Source organism: Brachycentrus maculatus, unplaced genomic scaffold (genome assembly GCF_059751285.1).
Source record: "Brachycentrus maculatus isolate JH-2025_06_01 unplaced genomic scaffold, ASM5975128v1 h1tg000659l, whole genome shotgun sequence".
In the NCBI taxonomy this organism is placed as follows: Eukaryota; Metazoa; Arthropoda; class Insecta; order Trichoptera; family Brachycentridae; genus Brachycentrus; species Brachycentrus maculatus.
In genome coordinates this window covers 358728-382768 of record NW_028281394.1, presented here as the reverse complement: position 1 = coordinate 382768, position 24041 = coordinate 358728, and the positions used below count along the sequence as shown (strand labels likewise).

The window sequence follows — 24041 nt, the reverse complement described above, 5'->3', positions numbered from 1 at the left end:
TGGTTAGTGTCGCGGACCCTTGAGTCAGAGTTTCTGGGTTCAAACCCAGAGAAAGAAGAGAACATTTTGTCATCTCTCTCTTTTCCAAATTTTGTTTTGTATAAATCGCTCACTCCTTTCAAGAACGTCATAAATCAAAAAACTTGATTGTTCACGAGAACGTCCTTAATTTTTAAAAATATAACACAATGTATTAAAAATAAATATCAAGCCACTTATTGAACTTTTTACTGTGCAACAGATCTTTTTAGGTAAAACCTGAAGGTTTTTTTCTGTATTTGAAAAACATTAAGTTTATTTAAAAATAATAATTAAACAATACATTTTCTTCAAAATGCAAAAACAACATTTTCTGCCCTGTAGCGGGTAAATATTAGGTTAAAAATATGCCTCTTTTGCTGGCATATAGTACATTTTCTGGGCATTCCGAAAACGTTCAATACTGAAAATTGAAGATTTTTGATTTATGACGTTCTTGAAAGGAGTGAGCGAAATGTCAGACCGTAACAATTTCTCTTTAGTCTGCATTTCATCTGATGATGTAATAATTATTGCGTAACCGGTAGTCTCAAAGTAATGTTTTTCAAAGTGGCATCACACACAGTGAACGATGAACGATAAGGAGAGCGTTACAAAGTAAATGCTTTAAATATTAAATCATTTTTTTCATTTTTTTTAGTTTGAGGCTGCTTACTTATTCCAGCCTCCATACAAATGGGTGATGATCGGCGGTTCAAAGGTCTCTAATATCTCAGACCCCGCCCCTACGACATCGTACGACGGGGTTAATAGTTCATACTGCGGGGAGGGTCCTAATGTGGGCAGCTCAGACCCCAAGCTGGAAGATAAACGCAGATATTACTTCAACAGATTGAGCAGCGTATCTATACTGGCTGACAGCGACGTCATGTTTGCCATTCGAAATGATGAAGTATATCAACTAATGAGAGGTATTTTACATTGTGGAGGTCCTCACCAAAATGTTACATTTCCATTGTAAATAAGTAATAAAAAATTCAAGCTTATAAAATTGTGACGTTTACGTGTGATTTAGTGATTTCTTATTGGTTTAACACAGGATTGGTCAAGTTTTATCGCAACTTTTATTAAGATTTCGATAGAATACAGTAAAAAGAACAGATTAGCCTTGATCAAACTGCATTTTGTTTTGAGAGTGTGATATCATTTGAAATCAATTGTTTTTTTTTCAGTTTATCAACGGCGCGCCGAGTGTCCCTTAATCATAGAGGAAGTGGGCAATTGGACGTTGCATGAGGGGATTTCGGCTGAAAAAGAGGAGAGGGTGGTGGCTTTGAGAAGGAAGAACTTGATGGGCATTGAACTAACAGTCCCATTCGTATTTTCAAATAAAGATAGCATTAACCATCTGACAGACTACAGGTAACAAATATTACATATCGCTCACTACTTTCAACAACTCAATTTTCAGTTGTGCATGTTTTCGGAATGCCCAGAAAATGTACTTTATCCTAGCAAAAGCGACATATTTTTAACTTAATATTTACCCGCTACAGGGCAGAATGTGTTGTTTTTGCATTTCGAAGAGAAGGTATTTTAATTTTTTTTTTTTAAATACATAATATTTTTCAAATGGAGAAAAAACATTAAGGTTTTACCTACAAAGATCTATTGTACAGTAAAAAGTTCAATAAGTGCCTTGATATTTATTTTTAATACATTTTATTATATTTTTATTCTTTAAAAACGATCTCCTGAAAATCAAGTTTTTTTTATATATGACGTTGTTGAAAGGAGTGATCGATGCATGATATTATAATCCAGGATTTGGACCTCACATACAAACATATAAATATATATTTATATATATATATATATATATATATATATATATATATATATATATATATATATATATATATATATATATATATATATATATATATATATATATATATATAAATAATATAAAAAAATAATATTTATTGATGTTAACTTAGTCCGCCTCCGTAGTGTAATGGTCAGCACGCTCGGCTACCGTTCTGGAGGACCCGGGTTCGATTCCCAGGGGGGGTCACATAAATATAAGTGATTTTTTCACTGTAATATTTATTCAATATTATCCTGGACTGGTACCTGAAGCGGAGGGCTGATCACCTTTCCTTCGTATGTTAACGATCAAGATAACACTGCGTTTATATAATGCAGCGCCCTATGCACCATTGGGGTGCGGATAAGGGTTTGAATAACTTATGTACTTATTCCCGTTCATGGATTTAAAAACGTATATTTTGAAAATAAAAGACAGTCAAATACATTAGCACTCATGAGTTGCGGTTCATGTGATCAGACTATCGTTAGGGAGAAAAAAAAATAAAGTATTTTTCTTAAACCCTTTCAATACGATTTTTTAAAATAATTTATATCATATTTATAGCACAAATATTTATTGCTAATTTACTATGATGGGAAAAACAAATATTTAAATAAATTATCTTATTTATTGATAATTGCAAAAGATTGATTGGGACATTTTGTCCCTAAAGTATTGGTGAGTTGGTCGTATGTGTCCCAACAGTATTTTATGATAGTAAAATAGTGGAGCATATAAAACACACATTGCACTAATAAATACATAAATAAAAGAAAAACATCATTGTTATTCAACATTTCTTAATTATTCAGCCTATGACCGTACAGTTCTAAAATCCCAGATCCCAATGCATTCAAATTATTTTAATAATCATCTGAAATTCTCTGCGACAATATCGCTCACTCCTTTAAAGAACGTCATAAATCAAAATACTTGATTTTTCAGGAGAACGTTTTTAAAGTTTAAAAATATAGTACAATGTTTTGAAAATAAATATCAAGGCACTTATTGAACTTTTTACTGTGCAACAGATCTTTTTAGGTAAAACCTGAAGGTTCTTTCTCCATTTGAAAAATTTTTAGTGTATGGAAAAAATAATTAAACAATACCTTTTCTTCAAAATGCAAAAACAACACCTTCTGCTCTGTAGCGGGTAAATATTAAGTTAAAAATATGCCGCTTTTGCTTTGATATAGTACATTTTCTGGGCATTCCGCAAACATGGACAACTGATAATTGACGATTTTTGATTTGTGACGTTCTTGAAAGGAGTGAGCGATATGACCCTGCAGTATTGAAAGGGTTAATGATCAACTGAAAATAATTTAAGAAATATATTGAAAATGAGTTACAGGCTGTATAGAATTTCGTTTTACCTAGACATTTTTATCATTAAATTATTCGTTTAAAAATTCCCTCTAAGTTATGTTACATTGATATCTCTAAACCGATTTCGTTACTTGCAGGGATCGACACATAGACGCTAGCACTAAAGTCAACTTCCCCCTGAATAACCATTTGTTAGACTTTATAAATGTGACCAGAAAGTTTGTGTGGCTGGATACCTGGGGGTACCTGAAACCGGGTGGCTGGGATGGAATGGTGGGGTGGCTGGAGAGGAAGGAAGCGGAAATAGGAGGTAAAATTATAACGTTTCACCATAAATGTCACCCCACCTAAAAAAATCATCAAATCATATTATCCGTGTCCGCCTCTGTGGTGTAATGGTTATCATGTTTAGCTACCGTGCTGGAGGTCCCGCGTTCGATTTCCAGGGGTGGCGTGAAATAAAATATTGGTGATTTTACAATCAAATATTTATTTAATTGTGCCGAATGGATCGGCCACGTGCTAAGACAAGAGGGCTTCCTGCACCAAATAATAGAGGAGACGATCTAGGGAATAAACGCCAGAGGACGCCCACGCTGCGAATACCTAAGCGACTTATACGAAGACATGGGCTGCTCGACGTATGAGGAGCTGACACTGCGTCAATATGATGCAGTGCCCTATGCACCATTGGGTGTGGATAAGGGTTAGAAAAATTATATTATTATTATTTTCTTATTATTTTTATTATTACTTTTAAACATGTTTTACTTTTTGATAAACGTCTCACTAGGCAGAATCCGAGACATAGTTCATTTACAATATAAAAAAAAAATGTTTTGAAATTATATGGGAACATATCGCCCACTCCTTTCAAGAACGTCATAAATCAAAAATCGTGAATTTTGAGTTGTGCATGTTTTCGGAATGCCCAGGAAATGTACTATATCCCAGCAAAAGAAGCATATTTTGAACTTAATATTTACCCGCTACAGGGTAGAAAATGTTATTTTTGCATTTTGAAGAAAAGTTATTGTTTAATTATTTTTTTAAATATAATAAATATTTTTGAAATGGAGAAAAAACCTTCAGGTTTTACCTAAAAAGATCTGTTGCATAGTAAAAAGTTCAGTAAGTTGCTTCATATTTATTTTTAATACATTGTATTATATTTTTCAACTTTAAAAACGTTCTCCTGAAAAATCATGTTTTTTTATTTATGACGTTCTTGAAAGGAGTGAGCGATATGTGGTAGTCCTCACCAAAACGTTACATTTCCATTATTAATGATATTATGTAACCAGGAATTCCAGCTTGTAAAATTGTTACGGTGCGATTTAATGATTTCATATTGGTTTAACACAGGATTGGTCAGGTTTTGTCGCAATTTTAATTCAGATTTCAATAGAATACAATAAATAGAACCGATTTGCATTCAAATGATTTTTTGTGCAATATTGGAAATGTTACTTTTTGGTGAGGACCACCACATATCGCTCACTCCTTTCAAGAACGTCATATATCAAAAATCGTTAATTTTGAGTTGTGCATGTTTTCGGAATGCCCAAAAAATGTACTATATCCCAGCAAAAGCGGCATACTTTTAACTGAATATTTACCCGCTACATGGCAGAAAGTGTTGTTTTTGCATTTTTAAGAAAAGGTATTGTTTAATAATTTTTTAAAATAAACTTAATATTTTTCAAATGGAGAAAAAACCTTCAGGTTTTACCTAAAAATGTCTGTTGCACAGTAAAAAGATCAATAGTGGCTTGATATTTATTTTTAATACATTGTATTATATTTTTTAACTTTAAAAACGTTCTCCTGAAAAATCAAGTTTTTTGATTTATGACGTTCTTGAAAGGAGTGAGCGATATGTACTTTTACATATCGTAGTTATACAGGAGAAAGTGACCAACTTACAAAACGTAAAATGTTCAGGAGGGCTATTTAAGTTAGTTTTGCTTGGCAAGAAAATAAAAATCAATGCAGTTTGTCGTTTTTAACAAGTCAATGTATTATATTTCTAAGTTTAAAATCCTTTGGGATTTTTTCAGGGCAATATTAAGCTAGTAAGATAACAAATAGTCAATAATCACGTTTTTGTAAAAAATGCACTTTGTGACTTTCTCCTGTATGACTACGATATGTATCTTTAACATACGGTAGTTTTTTTTATACGCGGCTGAAAGAGAAGGCTTGAATAGCCAGATGACTGGAGACATACTCCTTCTATGATATTTCAATGGAATTTTCCATCAGAGATTCGAATATCCAGATAAACGCGTTTATGACTACTCGACAAATAGTTTCAATCTCCGATAATACAGTCCTTTGGAATTCGCCGTAGTTTACTGACTTAAACTGAACTTTGATTCTCTTTGATCCTAAATTCCTTGGAAATACGCTAATATCTCCTTGATCAGGTCTTGCATCGCGATCATTCATTAAGATGACTGGGGTCACATTCAAGTGACAAATGACAAGTTTGCTGTTTTCATTTATAATGAAAAACTTTTCTTCATCTTTGATGAGATGTCAAAAAATAATATGATAATATGTCCTGTAATTTGAGATTATCCAGATTTTGTGAACAAGTATTTGGACACATTTAAAATGTTATAAATAAATTATCTGGTCAAATTATAAGCTTAATAATAAAAATGGTATTTTCTGGCGTTTCTCATGTGTTTGATTTATAATCCAGGATTCGGACCTCACATACTAATATAAGAGTTTCTACTTAGTAAAAAGCTTCTTTACATCTCACCAATAGATGTCTCTAGTGAAGTTCTAGTGATTCAAGAACAAGGATTCTAAACTGGTTCATATATATAGAACTTCCAAGAATTTGAGTAGTGTGGTTGTCAATAATGGGTAGAATTGGTGAATGTTACACGTGTATAAAGTGATCACTTAAACCAGCCTATGACGGTCGTCAGCCCCGTAAATGCCCAGACTTCCATATTCTTCTTCATCTTTGATGAGATGTCAAAAAATAATATGAAAATAACTCCTGTAATTGGAGATAATCCAGATTTTTTGAACAAGTATTTGGACACACTCAAAATGTTGTAAAAACTATTTCATTATAGAAATAAACTAAAGGTTCATTTCTGCCTAACCAGACTATGCTCAATTATATTCTTAACTCTTAAAGAGTCTTTAAGAGAGGACACCTCTAAAAAAGTTTGTAAAAAAAGCTTGGCTCTTTTCGTTATTTATTTTATGACTTTTCAACCTAAACTTACCTAATTATTATTCCTTAACACCAGTTATTCCTTGACTGTGCTTCACGTAGCGCTCCAACCACCGAGGTGCCTTTTGCTGTCTTGATCAGCCCATCGTGTTGTAGATCTTCTTCTTCCTTTCTTTCCCTTCCAATCATAACCAGTCGTCCAGGCTATCCTAATTGCCGCGCCCAACGTGTCCAAAGAATTGAAGAATCCGTCGTATGGACCCTGGCATATAAAAAATAGGCATATAAAAAATATTAGGTAAGAAACATGATTCACAGAAACTAATGAGAAAATATAGCTGAGAATACAAACGAAATACAAATGAGGAAATATAACAAATGAGAAACAATAAAAAAACTTAACGTAAGAAGCATGTTTAAAAGAAAGAAATGAGAAAATATATCTGAGAATACAAATAAAATACAAATGAAGAAATATAACAAATGAGAAAATATAAAAAAACATAAGGTAAGAAGCATGTTTAAATGAAACAGATGAGAAAATAAAATTTATCACCACACAAATCTTTCCATGAAGTATTTTTAAGCACATTTATTTTGGATCCCTGATTGGGTTATATTTTATACATCGCTCACTCCTTTCAAGAACGTCAACAATCAAAAATCGTCAATTTTCAGTTGTGCATGTTTTCGGAATGCCCAGAAAATGTACTATATCCCAGCAAAAGAGGCATATTTTTCACTTAATATTTATCCGCTACATGGCAGAAAGTGTTGTTTTTGCATTTTGAAGAAAAGGTATTGTTTAATTAATTTTTAATATACTAAATAATTTTCAAATGGAAACCTTCAGGTTTTACCTAAAAAGATCTGTTGCATAATAAATAGTTCAATAAGTGGCTAGAGATTTATTTTTAATACATTGTGTTATATTTTTTAACTTTAAAAACGTTCTCCTGAAAAATCTTTTTTATTTATTTATGACGTTCTTGAAAGGAGTGAGCGATATGTCAGTCAGCTGGTTAATTTGGCTATAGGTAATATATTGTAAGACCTTGCTACAAACTTACTAGTGTTTATCGGCTCCACATGTATTTTTTTATATCCTCGTGTATTATAATTATGAATTTCTTTGTTAAAAATTGGTATGGTGTTGCTGTGAGTCGTTTAAACATTATTTGAAGCATTGCATTTGTAATCTCATATGTTGGTAGAATGTTAAAAGGTAATATGTTAGTGCTCAAATAAATGTCTTTAAAAAAAATACATAAACCATTTACATTATTTAAAAATTATTTAAAAAAATAATAAAAAATGCAAACCACTTTGTGTGTCTTGTCGATGTAGTTCTTTTTATACACGTTTTTTATATTATTTTTAAACTTATGTACACACAATATTACATTATATACATATCTGAAAAGTTTTTGACGTGCAAACAATTATTATTCGACCTGATTGGGTCGGATAATCGAGACTCTACTGTATATGTGACTAGGTTGTATATGTGTATACAATTTTTAAAATTATGGAACATGACTGGTGTTTTCATTTGGGCTTTTTTGTCACCAGGCTCTCCGTTATTCTTCACCACAAACCGGCTGGGTGTGCTGGAGTACATCACCATGACCACCCCCACACAGGGTCGCTTCTTGTTCCGACAGCCTCCCCTCTCCTACGTGTCCAACATCTTCACGCTCCCCTTCAAGTGGACCGTCTGGCTGGCCGGCTGCTTCCTCGTGCTGCTCATCATCGTCCTGCTCTACGTCATAGCCAAGTGGGAGGATAACCAGACGATATTTGTAAATATGATCTTTTCTTCTTGTTTTTGGCCTTGACATTGTGGTCTGTTTTTAAAGGGGATTAGCCTCCTTTGATATCGATTGCCAGCTGTCAATCCATGTCTCTGGTAGTCTGCCCGGGAGTCGTCTACTTTGTTGTTTTTTTTAGATGAAAGTTATTTCCTTGTTTGCTGTGTACAAGGTTTAAATATTTTTTAAGGAAATAACCTGCAAAGCCTTTATTTTAGAGGCTTGTTTGCAAGTAGGATTGTGACGATAGGGAAGATAAATGTGAAAAATACATCACAAATGCCTAGACTAATAAAAAATAATTATATCTTGATTCTGTTTGGTTTTAACGTTTTTTGTCTGTTTTTTTTCAATTTTTACGTATAAAATAAATTTCAAATAATTTTATTTCAAAACTTCCAATTTATACCAATTAAGGTTTTTGTATACAAAAGATCTCATATACGCATATAAATTTTCACAAAAAATAAATTAAATTAAAATGTTTTTTTTTCAATTCCTTCATTTACACTTTCCATTATTTAGGTTTTTGGATGAAAAAACCCATCTACATGATTTTCACAAAATATAAATGAAACTAAAAAAAATTAAAAAATCAGTTCCTTAAAAAATGTAAGAAATAGGTCTCCCTGTATATTCGTTTTCAAAGCGCGGAATACACGTGTGTCTTCTCGCGCAGCCTTTCGCATACTGAAATGTATATTTGAGATTACACCCTTAACAAAAGTTTAGTTCTTAGTTCAATGAGATGTTTTATTTAATTGTTGGATTAAGATAACAAATGAGTTCTTCAGTGAGTAATTAGCCACGATGAGTTTATTTTATATTTTGGAGAAATAAAAAACATATTTTGTTTTTTGATCCCCTCACGTTTTTTTTATTCAAAACCAACTAGTTTCGGCAGCAACCTGTTGCCCTCTTCAGGGTTTGTTTTATGACTAAACAAACATACATGATATATAAAGAAACAGTGAACAAATTCAATAATTCAATAAACTCAATGGTTTCGAAAAAGATAGGGGTTGGGGTAATTGTGTTTTTAGGTGGGGTAGGAGCAAGGAAGGGGATAACTGTGTTTAGGTTGGGTTTGATTTTATGGGAAAAATAATGAAATTGGGACATTAACTTAAGTTTATTTGATTGTCAATTATATTAAAGTTCTAATTAACCGTTTAGAACTTTTTATTTATATAACTTCCAAATTATTAGGTCGACTGGTTCTATTAATAAAATGTTATATTTATTTTATTATTCGTATTCAAAATAGTTTATTTTATTGCTCAGTACTTTCTAGAATGCCGAAGAAAATCGCTTGAGAAAATGAACTGAAAATAAATGTTTGAGAAGAGACATCTAGATTAATTTTCCAATTATGTAAATAAAATTGTTTATTATTTTGATTTAAAAATTTTACTCCAATAAAAACTTTTTTTGTTATGAACTATGTTTCCATTTTATTAAAATTAAACACTTGAATAATCCACTTTATCGAGTTTTATTTTTATTTACGACTAGTTTCGAAAACGACAGTTGTTTTCATCTTCTGGTACAAATTAAAAATTTAGGTGTATATATAGGTTAATAAATATAAGGAGGGGGTTGAGGAACAAAATTTTTTGTAAAAGGAAACATTGATAATAATGGTGACTATTTTGAAGCAGTATATTATAAATTGTTGTTTGATCTGAATTTAAAGTTTTATGTATTTCTAAATTATTCATGACTTGACCTTTATTTGTAACAGAGTGTAATAATTTAAGTGTATGAGAGTCAAATGAGTGATTAGTTTCCTTGATATGATTTGCGAATTCCGAAAAATTAGTCTAAGAATTAGAATTAGAATTAGAATTAGAGAACATCGTCGTGGACTAACAAGTATTTTTTTTATGTAACAAGTAATTAAGTGTTTAATTTTAATAAAATAATCATGTCATTCCACAAAGTTAATGCCAAATCAATAAATAATGTTTCCATTCATTTACGAGTAATTTTGGTTTGTAATAAAAACGTTATATAACTTCTTAAGTGTGCCTTATAAAAAAGAGTCAAGGTTAATAGTCATTGCATGAATATCAAAGAGGCGAAGATTGTCTACAGAAATCAATGGTATGGATACAGGCATTAGCTTGTCGCGTTTCTCGATCTCTTTGATAATCTCGTGTATATTTTTAGGGTCCCAGTATATCTACGAGGCTGGAAGGACGATGGAGTGATAGTTTTTTAATGACCATTAGTGCAGTTAGTCAACAAGGAAGCGACGCTGAACCGAGATCTATTTCTGGTATGATGATTGAACTATTTAATGTACAATAATAACCGACATGTATTAATATATATATATATATATATATATATATATATATATATATATATATATATATATATATATATATATATATATATATATATATATATATATATATATATATATATATATATATATATATATATATATATATATATATATATATATATATATATATATATATATATATAAATATATATATAAATATATATATATATATATATATATATATATATATATATATATATATATATATATATATATATATATATATATATATATATATATATATATATATATATATATATTTTTATATATATATATATATATATATATATATATATATATATATATATATATATATATATATATATATATATATATAAATATATAAATATATATACATATATATATATATATATAAATATATAAATATATATATATATATATATATATATATATATATATATATATATATATATATATATATATATATATATATATATATATATATATAAATATATATATATAGTGGAACCTCTTAATATAAATATTTGTATGCTGACAATGCTGTTCTTCTTGCCGATAGCAGAGAAGACCTGCAGGCGTGGGTGACAAAAGTTGGTGAGAGTGAATGCTGGGAACAAAGTGAATGGTGCACTGAAATCAGTTTTAGCAAATAAAAACCTATCAGCGGAAGCTAAACTGGCAGTGCACAACGGAGTCCTGCTTCCAACTCTAATGTATGGAAAGGAAACATGGAGTTGGCAAAAGAAGGATGAAAGTAGACTGAATGCAGTCGAAATGCGATCTCTCAGAAGAATGTGCGACAAAACGATGTATGATAGATGTTCGAATAGTGAAATAAGGAAGGAATGCAAAGCTGAGATAAGCATTATCGATAAAATTAAGAAAGGTGTGTTGAGATGGTTTGGACATGTAGAGCGAATGAGTGAGGAAAGAACGGTAAAACAAATTTATTTGGCGAATGTGATTGGGAAAAGAAGCAGAGGAAGACCGAGAAAAACATGGCACGATCAGGTATGCCAAATACTTGAAAGTGGTCAGGTTAGGAGTCGTAACAATCGTCGGGTATGTATGAGGAGATGCATGAACGTGGAAGAGGCGAAGAATGTTTGCAAAGACAGAGTAGTGTGGCGTTCTATTCTACCTACCTACCCCTGCGGTAAAGCGGCGTGACGGTTAGTTAGTTAGTTAGTCAGTGGAACCTCGATATACGTCTGCTTTGGAATAAGTCTAACTCGGTATACGTCATGTTTGGACGCGAAACATTTTGCTTGGCAAACGACCCTCGTTTGGAATACGACTTGCGTAGGTGCAATAATCAAATTCCTGATATTTTACTGGAAGCGGACTCTCCTTCCAAACAATAACATCTCATTCTCAGCATCATAAGCACTTGATTCTTCTCACCAAGGTATAGTTCTTTTTTATTTATGTAGCTCTGACACCCCTGTCTGACATGCAATTATGAAAGGCCATGTCTTTCGCAAGAGCCGTATGACGTGAAACGATAAAGACGTTATGCTATCTTTATTAAGTTATATGTTTTATAATTTTCATGACGTTGGTAAGGACGAAACCCGATTGCTGGTCAAATAAAATTCATGTGGAAAACTGTGCGCCGATTTGATGGGTGTGTAGATCACAAACAAATTCATAAACATTGCATTTCAAATCCATTTTTTTTCTCTACGCATATTGCAACACTCAAAACCTGACCATTGTATCCGATTACATTTTAATAAATATTCAACATGAATGAAAAAAACTTTCATCACACAAAGCCAATAATCTGTATATTCCTTTGAAGATAATCTCTTTGTTCTGCTCCGCTGCATCCTGCTAAGGGAACAAGGAATAATACCTGATAAGGTTTACTTTCGCTCGGTTGGCGTGTTCCCTGGAGGATAATAGCTTGTGCTAGCACAATTTTACAATTTATTGGGAATAGTAAAAGGAATTTGAATTATAGCCACCTCCGTGGTTTGGTGGACAGTACGTTATCAGTTCAAACCATAAGTCCTGCCTTCGATTGAATTATATGAGTCAGTTACATTTTCAGTATTTCCTATGTAAACGTTATTTACAAGATTTTTGCGTGTTTCAAAATACTTGTTCACAAATCTGGATTATCTCTAATGAGCAGTTATTTTTTTTACATTATTTTTTGACATCTTAGCAAAGATGAAGATCCCACATGCATGCCTCATCCCACCATAGATGTCTCTCGTGAAGCTTATCTAGTTCAAGAACTGTGTACCGAGTTTTATCAATATATCTAGAAGTTCCAAGAAATTTAAATGTGTGATTGCCAATCATGGGTTTAATTGATGAATGTTACAGTGTGTAAAGTGATCACTTAAACCGGCCTATAACGGTAGTAAGCCTTGTAAATGCCCAGATTTACAAATTCTTTTTCATCTATGTTATATCTCATGTCGCTTAATGTATGAGATACTAACCTATGACAGAACATAAGCAATGTAAATACTAATATATCATTTTTATTTTGACATTTCAACATAGATGAAGAAGAGTTTAGAAGTCTAGGCATAAAAAGACTTTCGACCGTCATAGGCTAGTTCAGATTTGTAAACAAGTATTTGGACACACTCAAAATGTTGTAACCTAATATTCTTCCTCATCTATGTTGAGATTTAAAAATATAAAAATAACTTCTAACGTAGAAACTCTTGTAAACAAGGATTTGGGCACACCCAAAATATTGTGAATCGTAAATGTTTAACGCTCTCCTTATCATTCATCCTGGCAACTGGTAAATGTTTAACACTCTCCTTATCATTCATCCAGGCAAATGGTGAATGTTTAACACTATCCTTATCATTCATCTAGGCAACTGGTAAATGTTTAACGCTCTCCTTATCATTCATCCAGGCAACTGGTAAATGTTTAACGCTCTCCTTATCATTCATCTAGGCAACTGGTAAATGTTTAACACCCTCCTTATCATTCATCCAGGCAACTGTTGAATATTTATCACTCGCTTTATTATTTTTTCCAGGCAGGATAGCAACAGTGCTGATGTTCGTGGCTCTAATGTTCCTATACACCTCCTATTCCGCTAACATCGTGGCCCTGCTCCAGTCGGAATCACAGAGCATTAAGACCCTGGAAGATCTCATGAACTCCAGCATACAGCTGGGCATGGACGACACCTCCTACTTCCGACACTACTTTCCGGTAGATCAAATTACCATATCGCTCACTCCTTTCAAGAACGTCATAAATCAAAAATCTTCAATTTTCAGTTGTGCATGTTTTCGGAATGCCCAGAAAATGTACTATATCCCAGTAAAAGAGGCATATTTTTCACTTAATATTTACCCGCTACAGGGCAGAAAGTGTTGTTTTTGCATTTTGAAGAAAAGGTATTGTTTAATTAATTTTTAAATATACTAAATATTTTTCAAATGGAAACCTTTAGGTTTTACCTAAAAAGATCTATGGCACAGTAAAAAGTTCAATAAGTGGCTTGATATTTATTTTTAATACAATTTATTATATTTTAAAACTTTAAAAATGTTCTCCTGAAAAATCTAGTTTTTTTTTATTTATGATGTTCATGAAAGGAGTGAGCGATAAAGATCCATATAATACATAACAATCACACATATTTAAATAATTTACAGCATTTTGAGTGTATTCAAATACTTGTTCACAAATCTGGATTATCTCCAATTATAAGAGTTGTTTGCATTTTATTTGTTGACATCTCAACATAGATAAAGAAGACTATGGAAGCCTGAGCATTTACGGGGCTTACGATCATCAAAGGCTGGTTTAATATATTGGTGAATGTTACACGTGTGTAAAGTGATCACTTATTAAACCAACCCTTTATCAGCCCCGTAAACGCTTAGACTTACATTCTTCTTCACCGTTGTTGCGATGTCAAAAACAGTATGACAATAATAACGTAGAAATCCTTAAAATTCTAAATTCGTCAAGTCTAAATTACTGCAATATTTTTTTTTAATTTGTACGTTTATATAAATATTACATAGTATGTTTTTGTTAAAAAATTGATAATGCCATTAAATTGCAAAAAAAAACATACGGGTTTTAAAAATTACTAGTGATTTTTTAAACTATTTTTTTATACGTTTTTTGATTTGATTGAATTTTTGTTAAAGAGAAAGCATGGTTTCCTTTGTTTCTGCGGTATTTCACCGAGAGGATTTATCTTGTAACCCCATCTGTATTTAATGAGATTTAATTAGAATCATTGTTGGGGTGGAGTTCCCATAATGCTAACAATACAAAGCCTACATCGAATACTTAGGACATACAAACTTGATGCCCAAGAAATATAATGTTTTTATTTATTATTACATATTATTTTTGACATCTCATCAAAGATGAAGAAGAATATGGAAATTTGGGTATTTACGGGGCTGACGACTGTCATAGACTGGTTGAAGTGATCACTTTACACACTACAGTGTGTAAAGGTAAAGTGTAAAGGTTAAAATTGGTGAATTGTAACATTCACCAATTATATTATAATAGGTAAATTACAAAAATCAAGAACCACCGATCTCAGTACCCAAAGTATAAAATAATTATCATTTTTTGACATCTCATCAAAGATGAAGAAGAATATGGAAATCTGGGTATTTATGGGGCCGACGACCGTCATAGGCTGGTTTAAGTGATCACTTTACACACGTGTAACATTCACCAATTATAACCATGATGGACAACCACACTACTCAAATTCTTGGAAGTTCTTTATATATGAACCGATTTCGAAACGTTTTTCTTGAATCACTAGAACTTCTCTAGAGACATCTATTGGTGAGATGAAATGAATCTTTGTTTTTAACAGACACTTTTTTATTTGTACCTAAATGCCCACTTGCATATTCTTCATCATTTATGATGAAATGTCAAAAAATAATATAAAAAATAACTCCAATAATTAGAGATAATCCAGATTTATGAATTAGTATTTGGACACACTCAAAATGATGTAAGTATAATGTTATTCAATTTAATTTATATATAATATATAAGACTATAGACTATTTTTTTTTAATTTATATATAATATGTATATAAGACCATAGACTATTTTTTTAAACGGCATATTACCTTCATTATCACAGTTTTTCATATTTTTCCAATGTCATAGGGTATTTTTTCCTTTAAATTCCTGTAAATAATGCACGCCACTGTTTGTGTTTGTGACTTTTTTATTATTATTGGCTGTGGGTAACCAAAGTAAATAATTAACTAAAATATTCAACATATTTAAATTTATTCAATAGCACTCAAAACAATGTCTGTTTTTTTACAAATAAATATTTGTTAAAGAAAATCATTTTTATAATTCTTTTATTAATTTAAAACAAACGCTAATATTTTATGTATCATTTATACAGGCTAGCGCAAAATTGATCACCCTATCGGAAGATGTTATAACTTTTGAGAATGGCGTCGTTTGTCAATCATATTTATATAAAATAAAATAAATTAAAAGATAAAAATCTTTATTTCGACTCTTACAATTTTTGTTAAGAGAAATATATGTTATTCGTAAGAGGCTCCCACTAGTGTTGATATATATATATATATATATATATATATATATATATATATATATATATATATATATATATATATATATATATATATATATATATATATATATATATATATATATATATATATACATATATATATATATATTTATATATATATATATATGTATATATATTATATATATATATATATATATATATATATATATATATATATATATATATATATATATATATATATATATATATATATATATATATTTGTACCCGTTTTATCAATTTGTCTGTATAATGCAGCTGTCTGGTTCACAAAAATCATATAAATTTTACGTACTAATTGCAAAAAGTATAACATCTTTTGATTAATTAAGAGTGATTAATTTTGCGCCACTTTTTTGTACACATTTTGTATATTTAATTGACAATGTGGAAAAAAATATTACAAGCTGTAAATGGTAATTTGGAAAGTAATTGTTGTTTTCAGCTCGTAACAGAGCCTCTCCGCAAGGCAATGTGGGAACAAAAGCTGTCTAACAAGGGAGCCAATCCCAAGTTTCTACCGACGATTGAAGGTGTAAGCAGGGTCCGAAAGGTACTAACTATTTATCTTCTACCGATAACAAAGGTGAAACGAGGTCCCAATTTAGAGTAACACCGGGCCTGAACTCTAGTGAAAAGATAACCCTAGAATTGAGTAGTCCACTTGCAAAGCACGTTATGTTTAAAAAATAAGTTTTTTTTTAAATGATTTTTTTACAAAATTCTCGAATTTTCTGTTCTATAACATAAATAAATCAAAGCACGCATCGTGTGTCACTCTTACCCACTGGCGATGCGTAGCGTCGAGAGTGAGACAGATATAGGGCATGATTATGGCGCGGACTAATTACCGACCGCAAGAAAAATCAGGGATCTGTTCTTTTATTTATCCTTGTGATGTTACAAATCATTAGTCAGATATTTCAACAGATGTCATAAGGCCAAGGATTGACGTATTATTTTATCTAAAGTTCCATACCATGAAAGAATCCCTCTAAGTTGAACTGAGGTTCGAAACTTGGAGCAATGTAAAAACACAAACGCTTATGTCAGCCGCGTATGGGGCATGTTTTGTTAAAACACATACGGTTATGCGAGCCGCGTGGATCCGGCTAACCATTTCTTCTTCCAGGGTCTGTTTGCTTTCTACATGGAACCAGCTGTGGGTTACAAGGTGGTTACGGACACATTCCGAGAGGATGAGAAGTGCGGACTGACTGAAATGCCCTTCCTACAAATAATTGACCCCTGGAATGCCATTCAAAAAAATACATCCTTCAAGGAGATGTTTAAGATCGGGTAAATGTTGATTTGTTAACTAGTTGATGTGTATAAGACCTTTCTGTAATGTAATCAAGTTTGGTAATTCCATGGTTGTCAGGTTGTAATTCTGAAAATACCGAGCGGTCACCCATATTAAGTCATTTGTGACATTAAATAAAAATAAAATAAAAAAATAAAAAATAAAAATAAATAAATATATATATATATATATATATATATATATATATATATATATATATATATATATATATATATATATATATATATATATATATATATATATATATATATATATATATATATATATATATATATATATATATATATATATATATATATATATATATATATATATATATATATATATATATATATATATATATATATATATATATATATATATATATATATATATATATATATATATATATATATATATAAAGCTATGTCCGCCTCCGTAGTGTAATGGTCAGCACGCTCGGCTCCGTTCTGGAGGTCCCGGGTTCGATTCCCAAGGGGGGTAAAATAAATAAAAGTGATTTTTTCACTGTAATATTTATTCAATATTACCCTGGACTGGTACCTGAAGCGGAAGGCTGATCACCTTTCCTTCATGTGTAAACGATCAAGATACCACTGCGTTTATATGACGCAGTGCCCTATGCACCATTGGGTGCGGATAAGGGTTTTAAAAAATATATATACATATATATATATATATATATATATATATATATACATATATATATATATATATATATATATATATATATATATATATATATATATATATATATATATATATATATATATATATATATATATATATATATATTTATATATATATATATATATATATGTGTATATATATATATATATATATATATATATATATATATATATATATATATATATATATATATATATATATACATATATATATATATATATATATATATATATATATATATATATATATATATATATATATATATATATATATATATATAAAGCTATATATGCAGACTCTTTCCATTTGTATGTAAGGTCAGAATCCTGGATATTATTCTTATACTCGAAAAACGCCTAAAAACATGATTTTAAATTTATTTTAGCCTGTAATTTGACCAGTTAATTTAATTACAACATTTTGAGTGTGTCCTGATTTGATATATTAGCTTCTAGTTCGTGCAGACGACATGTACCTCCCCACGTGACACCTCGAGTGACATTAGTAACGGTCGGTCTGCCAAGAAAAGTGCAGTGCTCGCAGCCTGCGCTCGTTAGGGGCGCAAAGGAGGCGTAAAGTCAATTTCCGGCCAGGATTGCAGAGCGTCCGGCGGGAAAATTTTCATTTATTCTCTGCCTAGGAAAATACGGGGTAACTTATGTAAAAAGAACTCCATCCTTGTGTGTAAAAAAAACTCCTTGCAGATTTCTAAAAAAAGACTACCTAAGCTTTTTGCTCTAGATCAGTAGCTCTTAAACTTTTACTGCCAAGCGTCTCTTTATTTTTGTTTCACCGTTTATTTTTATTTATTTTTTTACTAAAAGAAATATTTGTGTTTTTATTATTTACAATAATACTTCAATTTTATATTATTTCTGTGAGTCTAAGCGGCTCATTATTAGAAAAAGGTATAAAATTATGGTAGAGTGTGTTCGAACCGAGAAACTCTGACTCAAGAGTCAGCGACGGTAACCACGGGATCACAATCAGATCTTACGAAATACTTGCCTCTGATCGGACACATTATCTTATGTTGTCATTATATGATTATTGTGTAATGGCTGACAATGCTCGATGTTTTAGAGAAATAAATTTTAATTTTCATCCACAAACAATAAATTAATAACATCAACATCAATATAAATACTGGAATGTACCGAGCAGAAAAGCATAATTTTAATATGTTCTATGTAATACGATCCAAGGTCAGAAGGAGCTTTCGACCTTCATAAGTGATACCACACGTGAAAACAGATATTGCCTCGACATAGAAACACAGATGTCCCTCACTCCTTTCAAGAACGTCATAAATCAAAAATCGTCAATTTTCAGTTGTACATGTTTTCGGAATGCCCAAAAATTGTTCTATATCCCAGCAAAAGAGGCATATTTTTAACTTAATATTTACCCGCTACAGGGCAGAATGTATTGTTTTTGCATTTTGAAGAAAAGCTATTGTTTAAATATTTTTTTAAATACACTAAATATTTTTCAAATGGAGAAAAAACCTTCAGGTTTTACCTAAAAAGATCTGTTGCACAGTAAAAAGTTCAATAAATGGCTTGATATTTATTTTTAATTCATTGTATTATATTTTCAAACATTAAAAACGCTCTCCTGAAAAATCAATTTTTTTTATTTATGACGTTCTTGCAAAACTAATCACCGTATCAGAAGATGTCATAATTTTTGCAAATATCGTTGTACGTCAATCATATTTGATACGTGTAAACTAAACAGCTTTAGTATACAAAGAAATGTAGGGTGGCGCAAAATTATTCATTCTATTTTGTTTAAAAATAACTTTTTTCCTTAAAGAAAAAAAAATGTTATTGAGTGATGGAAATCTTTATTTGGAACTTTACAATTTTATTCGTTAAGTGATACCCGTCAAGCGGCTGCCACCAGTGTTGTGCCACACATTTGTGCCCCTTTATCAATTTGTTTGTATACTGCAGCTATCTTGTTTCTTTAATTTTAAATATGACTGACGTACGACGCCATTTGCAAAAATTATAACATCTTCCGATGGGGTGATTAATTTCGCGCCACCTTGTACTAACGTGACGCGACATTTAACCCCGATGATGACAAGGTTCTTGTCGAAACCGGTCGGAGAAAACTTGTACCAATAAAAAAGTGGTTAAAAACAAAGCTGTTTTTATGATAAAATGTGCCAAAGTATCTGCGAAAAACATTCAAGAAATATCGCTCACTCCTTTCAACAACGTTATATATCAAAAAACTTGTTTTTTCAGTAGAACGTTTTTAAAGTTTTAAAAATATAGTAAAATGAATTAAAAATAAATATCAAGCCACTTATTGAACTTTTTACGGTGCAACAGATCTTTTTAGGTAAAACCTGAGTGTTTTTTCTCCATTTGAAAAATATTTAGTTTATTAAAAAAAATACTTAAACGATACCTTTTCTTCAAAATTCAAAAACTACACTTTCAGCCCTGTAGCGGGTAAATATAAAATGAAAAATTTGCCGCTTTTGCCCTTTTGCATAGTATATTTTTTGGGCATTCCGAATATATGCACAACTGAAAATTGTCGATTTTTGATGTTACGTTGTTGAAAGGAGTGAGCGATATATTACACTTGATTTTTTGTATACTCGTTGATCAATTTGTTTATTTTTTGGTCAGGATGCGTCGTATCAAAGAGTTCGGATTGCAATCGCGCGAGGTCTCGAGGTTATACCCCAAGAAGCCCACTTGCACCGGCAAGGGTGGCACCTTCGTGAGCGTCGGACTTCGAGAGACTTGGCCCGCCTTGCAGTCGCTCCTCTACTGCTTCTGTTTGGCTCTCAGCGTCTTCATTCTGGAACTCTTATACAGCAGGTACTGGAAATGGAACTATCCTACTAATCTCTTTGTGAGTGATCACTTTACACACGTGTAACATTCATCAATGCTACCCATTATTGACAACCACACTACTCAAATTCATTTAATTTTTAAAAAGTTGTGCCTTAACTGCGTGACACATGATGATTTAAATGTAAAAATAAAACACTTGTGTCAGACCATTTTCGGTTGGTTTCGGTTTATTAATATAAACATTAGATTTGAGAAACACAAACCCTCAGACAAATGTGCGGCAAAACAATATAAATATGATCGATATTCTAATGGTGAAATTTGATTGAATGCAAGGCTGAGAAAAGTATTTCTACCTTTGATAAGAACTGTAGTTTTCGAAACTAGCTGTGTTTACATCGATAAACTCAAAAAAGTTGTTAATTTATGTTTGAAGCACTAACTTTGTGATTTTCCATTTTACAATTAAAAGTAATTTTAAAACAAAGTTGATTATTATGTCTACCGCTTTCGAAACCGGTAGACATTATAATTAAGTTATAATAAAATGTTTACAGTGATTTAAGTTACATTTTAATAATTCAAAAAAGTTGTCTTATACAAGTGTTTCGCTTTGTTTTTTTATACATTCAAATCTCTATTCCATTCAGACTTGACATCTCATGACGTCACCCATTTTTGCGGTGTTTTTGTCGAGTGTTTTTGCCGAGTGTTTTTGCCTAGAATTTTCACTCATGAATTACAAGAAATTAAAGTAACTTTAAGAGTAAATCCACTCACGAGTAGGCATAGGCTATGAAACTTAAAAAGTTGAAGCCTGATTAGGGTCATGATAAGCGGTGTTGCATAAGCCATAGCTAGATTTCAGATTCACTTGGACGTTAGGTAATTAAAAAAAAATCTTTATGCATTACTCTTTTTCAGCGGAAAAACTCCATTAATTTTTTTCATATTTTTTCTGAATTCATTTCATTCGTATAAATGAAATAATTCTTGTGATTTATTTATTTTGTCCTCTATTTTTTTTTAAATCCTACATGTGATGTTTATTTTCCAGAAAAATTAAACAAAATCGGACCATTGCCCCTGATACGACGACATCTACCTAATATGTTCCAGAATCAGAACAAATTTGGCATATGAAGATTTTTATTGGTATCTCAGTACGGGTTACGAAGTCTTTTGAAAATGATAAATAGAATCCTGGCCTTTCACAGGGGCTTATACCTGTCATTGGCTAGATTAAGTAACCTCTTTAGATTGCACTGTGTAGTGATTTCACTATGTACACTTGGGTCTGTTTTTATGCGGATCCTTTTTAAGCGATTTTGAAGTTATGCGATTTTCAAATGTAATGGAACCTATCCCTTATTTTTGTAGGTAGTTCAAGTATTTTTTTTATGTGAATTCGCATTAAAAAATCTAAAATTTAGACTAGTGCAGGTTACAACCGTCAAAATGTGATTGTGTCACTGGCACAAAGTTAAGCTCAAATCTTACATCGTATTCAAGAGATGCTTTATTGGAAAAAAGAGAAAAAGCACTTGTAATTTGGATTGAAGAATTATCTTAAAAACGGTTTCCCATATCGCTCACTCCTTTCAAGATCGTCATAAATCAAAAATCGGCAATTTTCAGTTGTGCATGTTTTCGGAATGCCCAGAAAATGTACTATATCCCAGCAAAAGCGGCATATTTTTAACATAATATTTACCCGCTACAGGGCAGAAAATGTTGTTTTTACATTTAGAAGAAAAGGTATTGTTTAATTATTTTTTTAAGTATACTAAATATTTTTTAAATGGAGAAAAAACCTTCAGGTTTTACCCAAATAGATCTGTTGCACAGTAAAAAGTTCAATAAGTGGCTTGATATTTATTTTGAATACATTGTGTTATATTTTTAAACTTTAAAAACGTTCTCCTGAAAAATCAAGTTTTTTTTTATTTATGACGTTCTTGAAAGGAATGGGCGATATGTGGATATTTAATTAAGGAAAAAGCTCTTCTGTTTTAATTTTTATGATTTTTTATAAACTTTTTTATGCGATTTTTTGGTACATTCTATCATTTTGATTTAATGTTAGGAGTATTATAAAAATAATGGATCATATCCCCCAGTTTTGTATGTACTTCAAGTCTTTTTTATGAGAAATTTGTATGCGACTCCCCTTAGAACGTATCTATCGCATAAAAAGAGACCCAAGTGTATTTCTATATTCTTAAATATTTAAAATTGTTAAATGTTTCTAGATTGTCTGGTTATTTACGAGGCATACACCTTTCATTACACTGTGTAGTGATTTCACTGCGTACACAAATGGGAATATAGAATTCTGGTCATTTAATAGGTTCAAAACTTGTCATTGGCTGGATTAAGTGACCTCTTTTTATTACACTGTGTAGTAACATTCACCATTCTACCCACGATTCACAACCATACTACTCAATTTCGAAATGTTTAATAAGTATATGCTTCAATTAAAAACATCACCTTAATTTTTTGAATAAAACTGAAATCATACGACATTATTTTAGCATATTCCCGCTATCTTTTAAAAGTTTTCATGTAAAAAAACTGAGATTCAATTCCTTTTTAAAACTAAATTTTAGCTGCACACAATTGCATTTTATCTGCATTTTTCTTCTTCAAATTCTTCAAACCCTTATCCGCACACCAATGGTGCATAGGGCACTGCATCATATAAACGCAGTGTCATTTTGATCGTTAACACATGAAGGAAAGGTGATCAGCCCTCCACTTCAGGTACCAGTCCAGGGTAATATAGAATAAAATTTTAAGAGTTAAAAAATCACTTATATTTATTTGACCCCCTGGGAATCGAACCCGGGACCTCCAGAACGGTAGCCGAGCTTGCTGATATTTCTACATTGTATAAATTTGTAATTTTTGCAATTTAGTTGTTTTTCGCCGAACGGAATAATATATGATATTTTTCATATTTCAACATAGATGAAGAAGAATATATAAGTCTGGGCTTTAATAAAGGACTTACAACCTTTCCATAGGCTGGTTAATTGATCACATTACACAGGTGTAACATTCGCCATTCTACC

The 24041-nt window shown here is 31.1% G+C and overlaps 1 protein-coding gene across 1 annotated transcript; it reads left to right on the top strand.

Annotated features, from left to right (window-relative positions):
- The first annotated feature begins 721 nt into the window (after nt 1–721).
- Nucleotides 722–22030, top strand: LOC148300755 (ionotropic receptor 75a-like). The gene is made up of 10 exons (XM_088274354.1): nt 722–950; nt 1212–1401; nt 3319–3491; nt 7956–8185; nt 10367–10475; nt 13546–13724; nt 16571–16678; nt 17258–17424; nt 20791–21019; nt 22022–22030. Exons 1-10 carry the CDS (start codon nt 722–724, stop codon nt 22028–22030), a joined length of 1623 nt encoding a protein of 540 aa, XP_088130480.1.
- The last annotated feature ends 2011 nt before the right edge of the window (nt 22031–24041 follow it).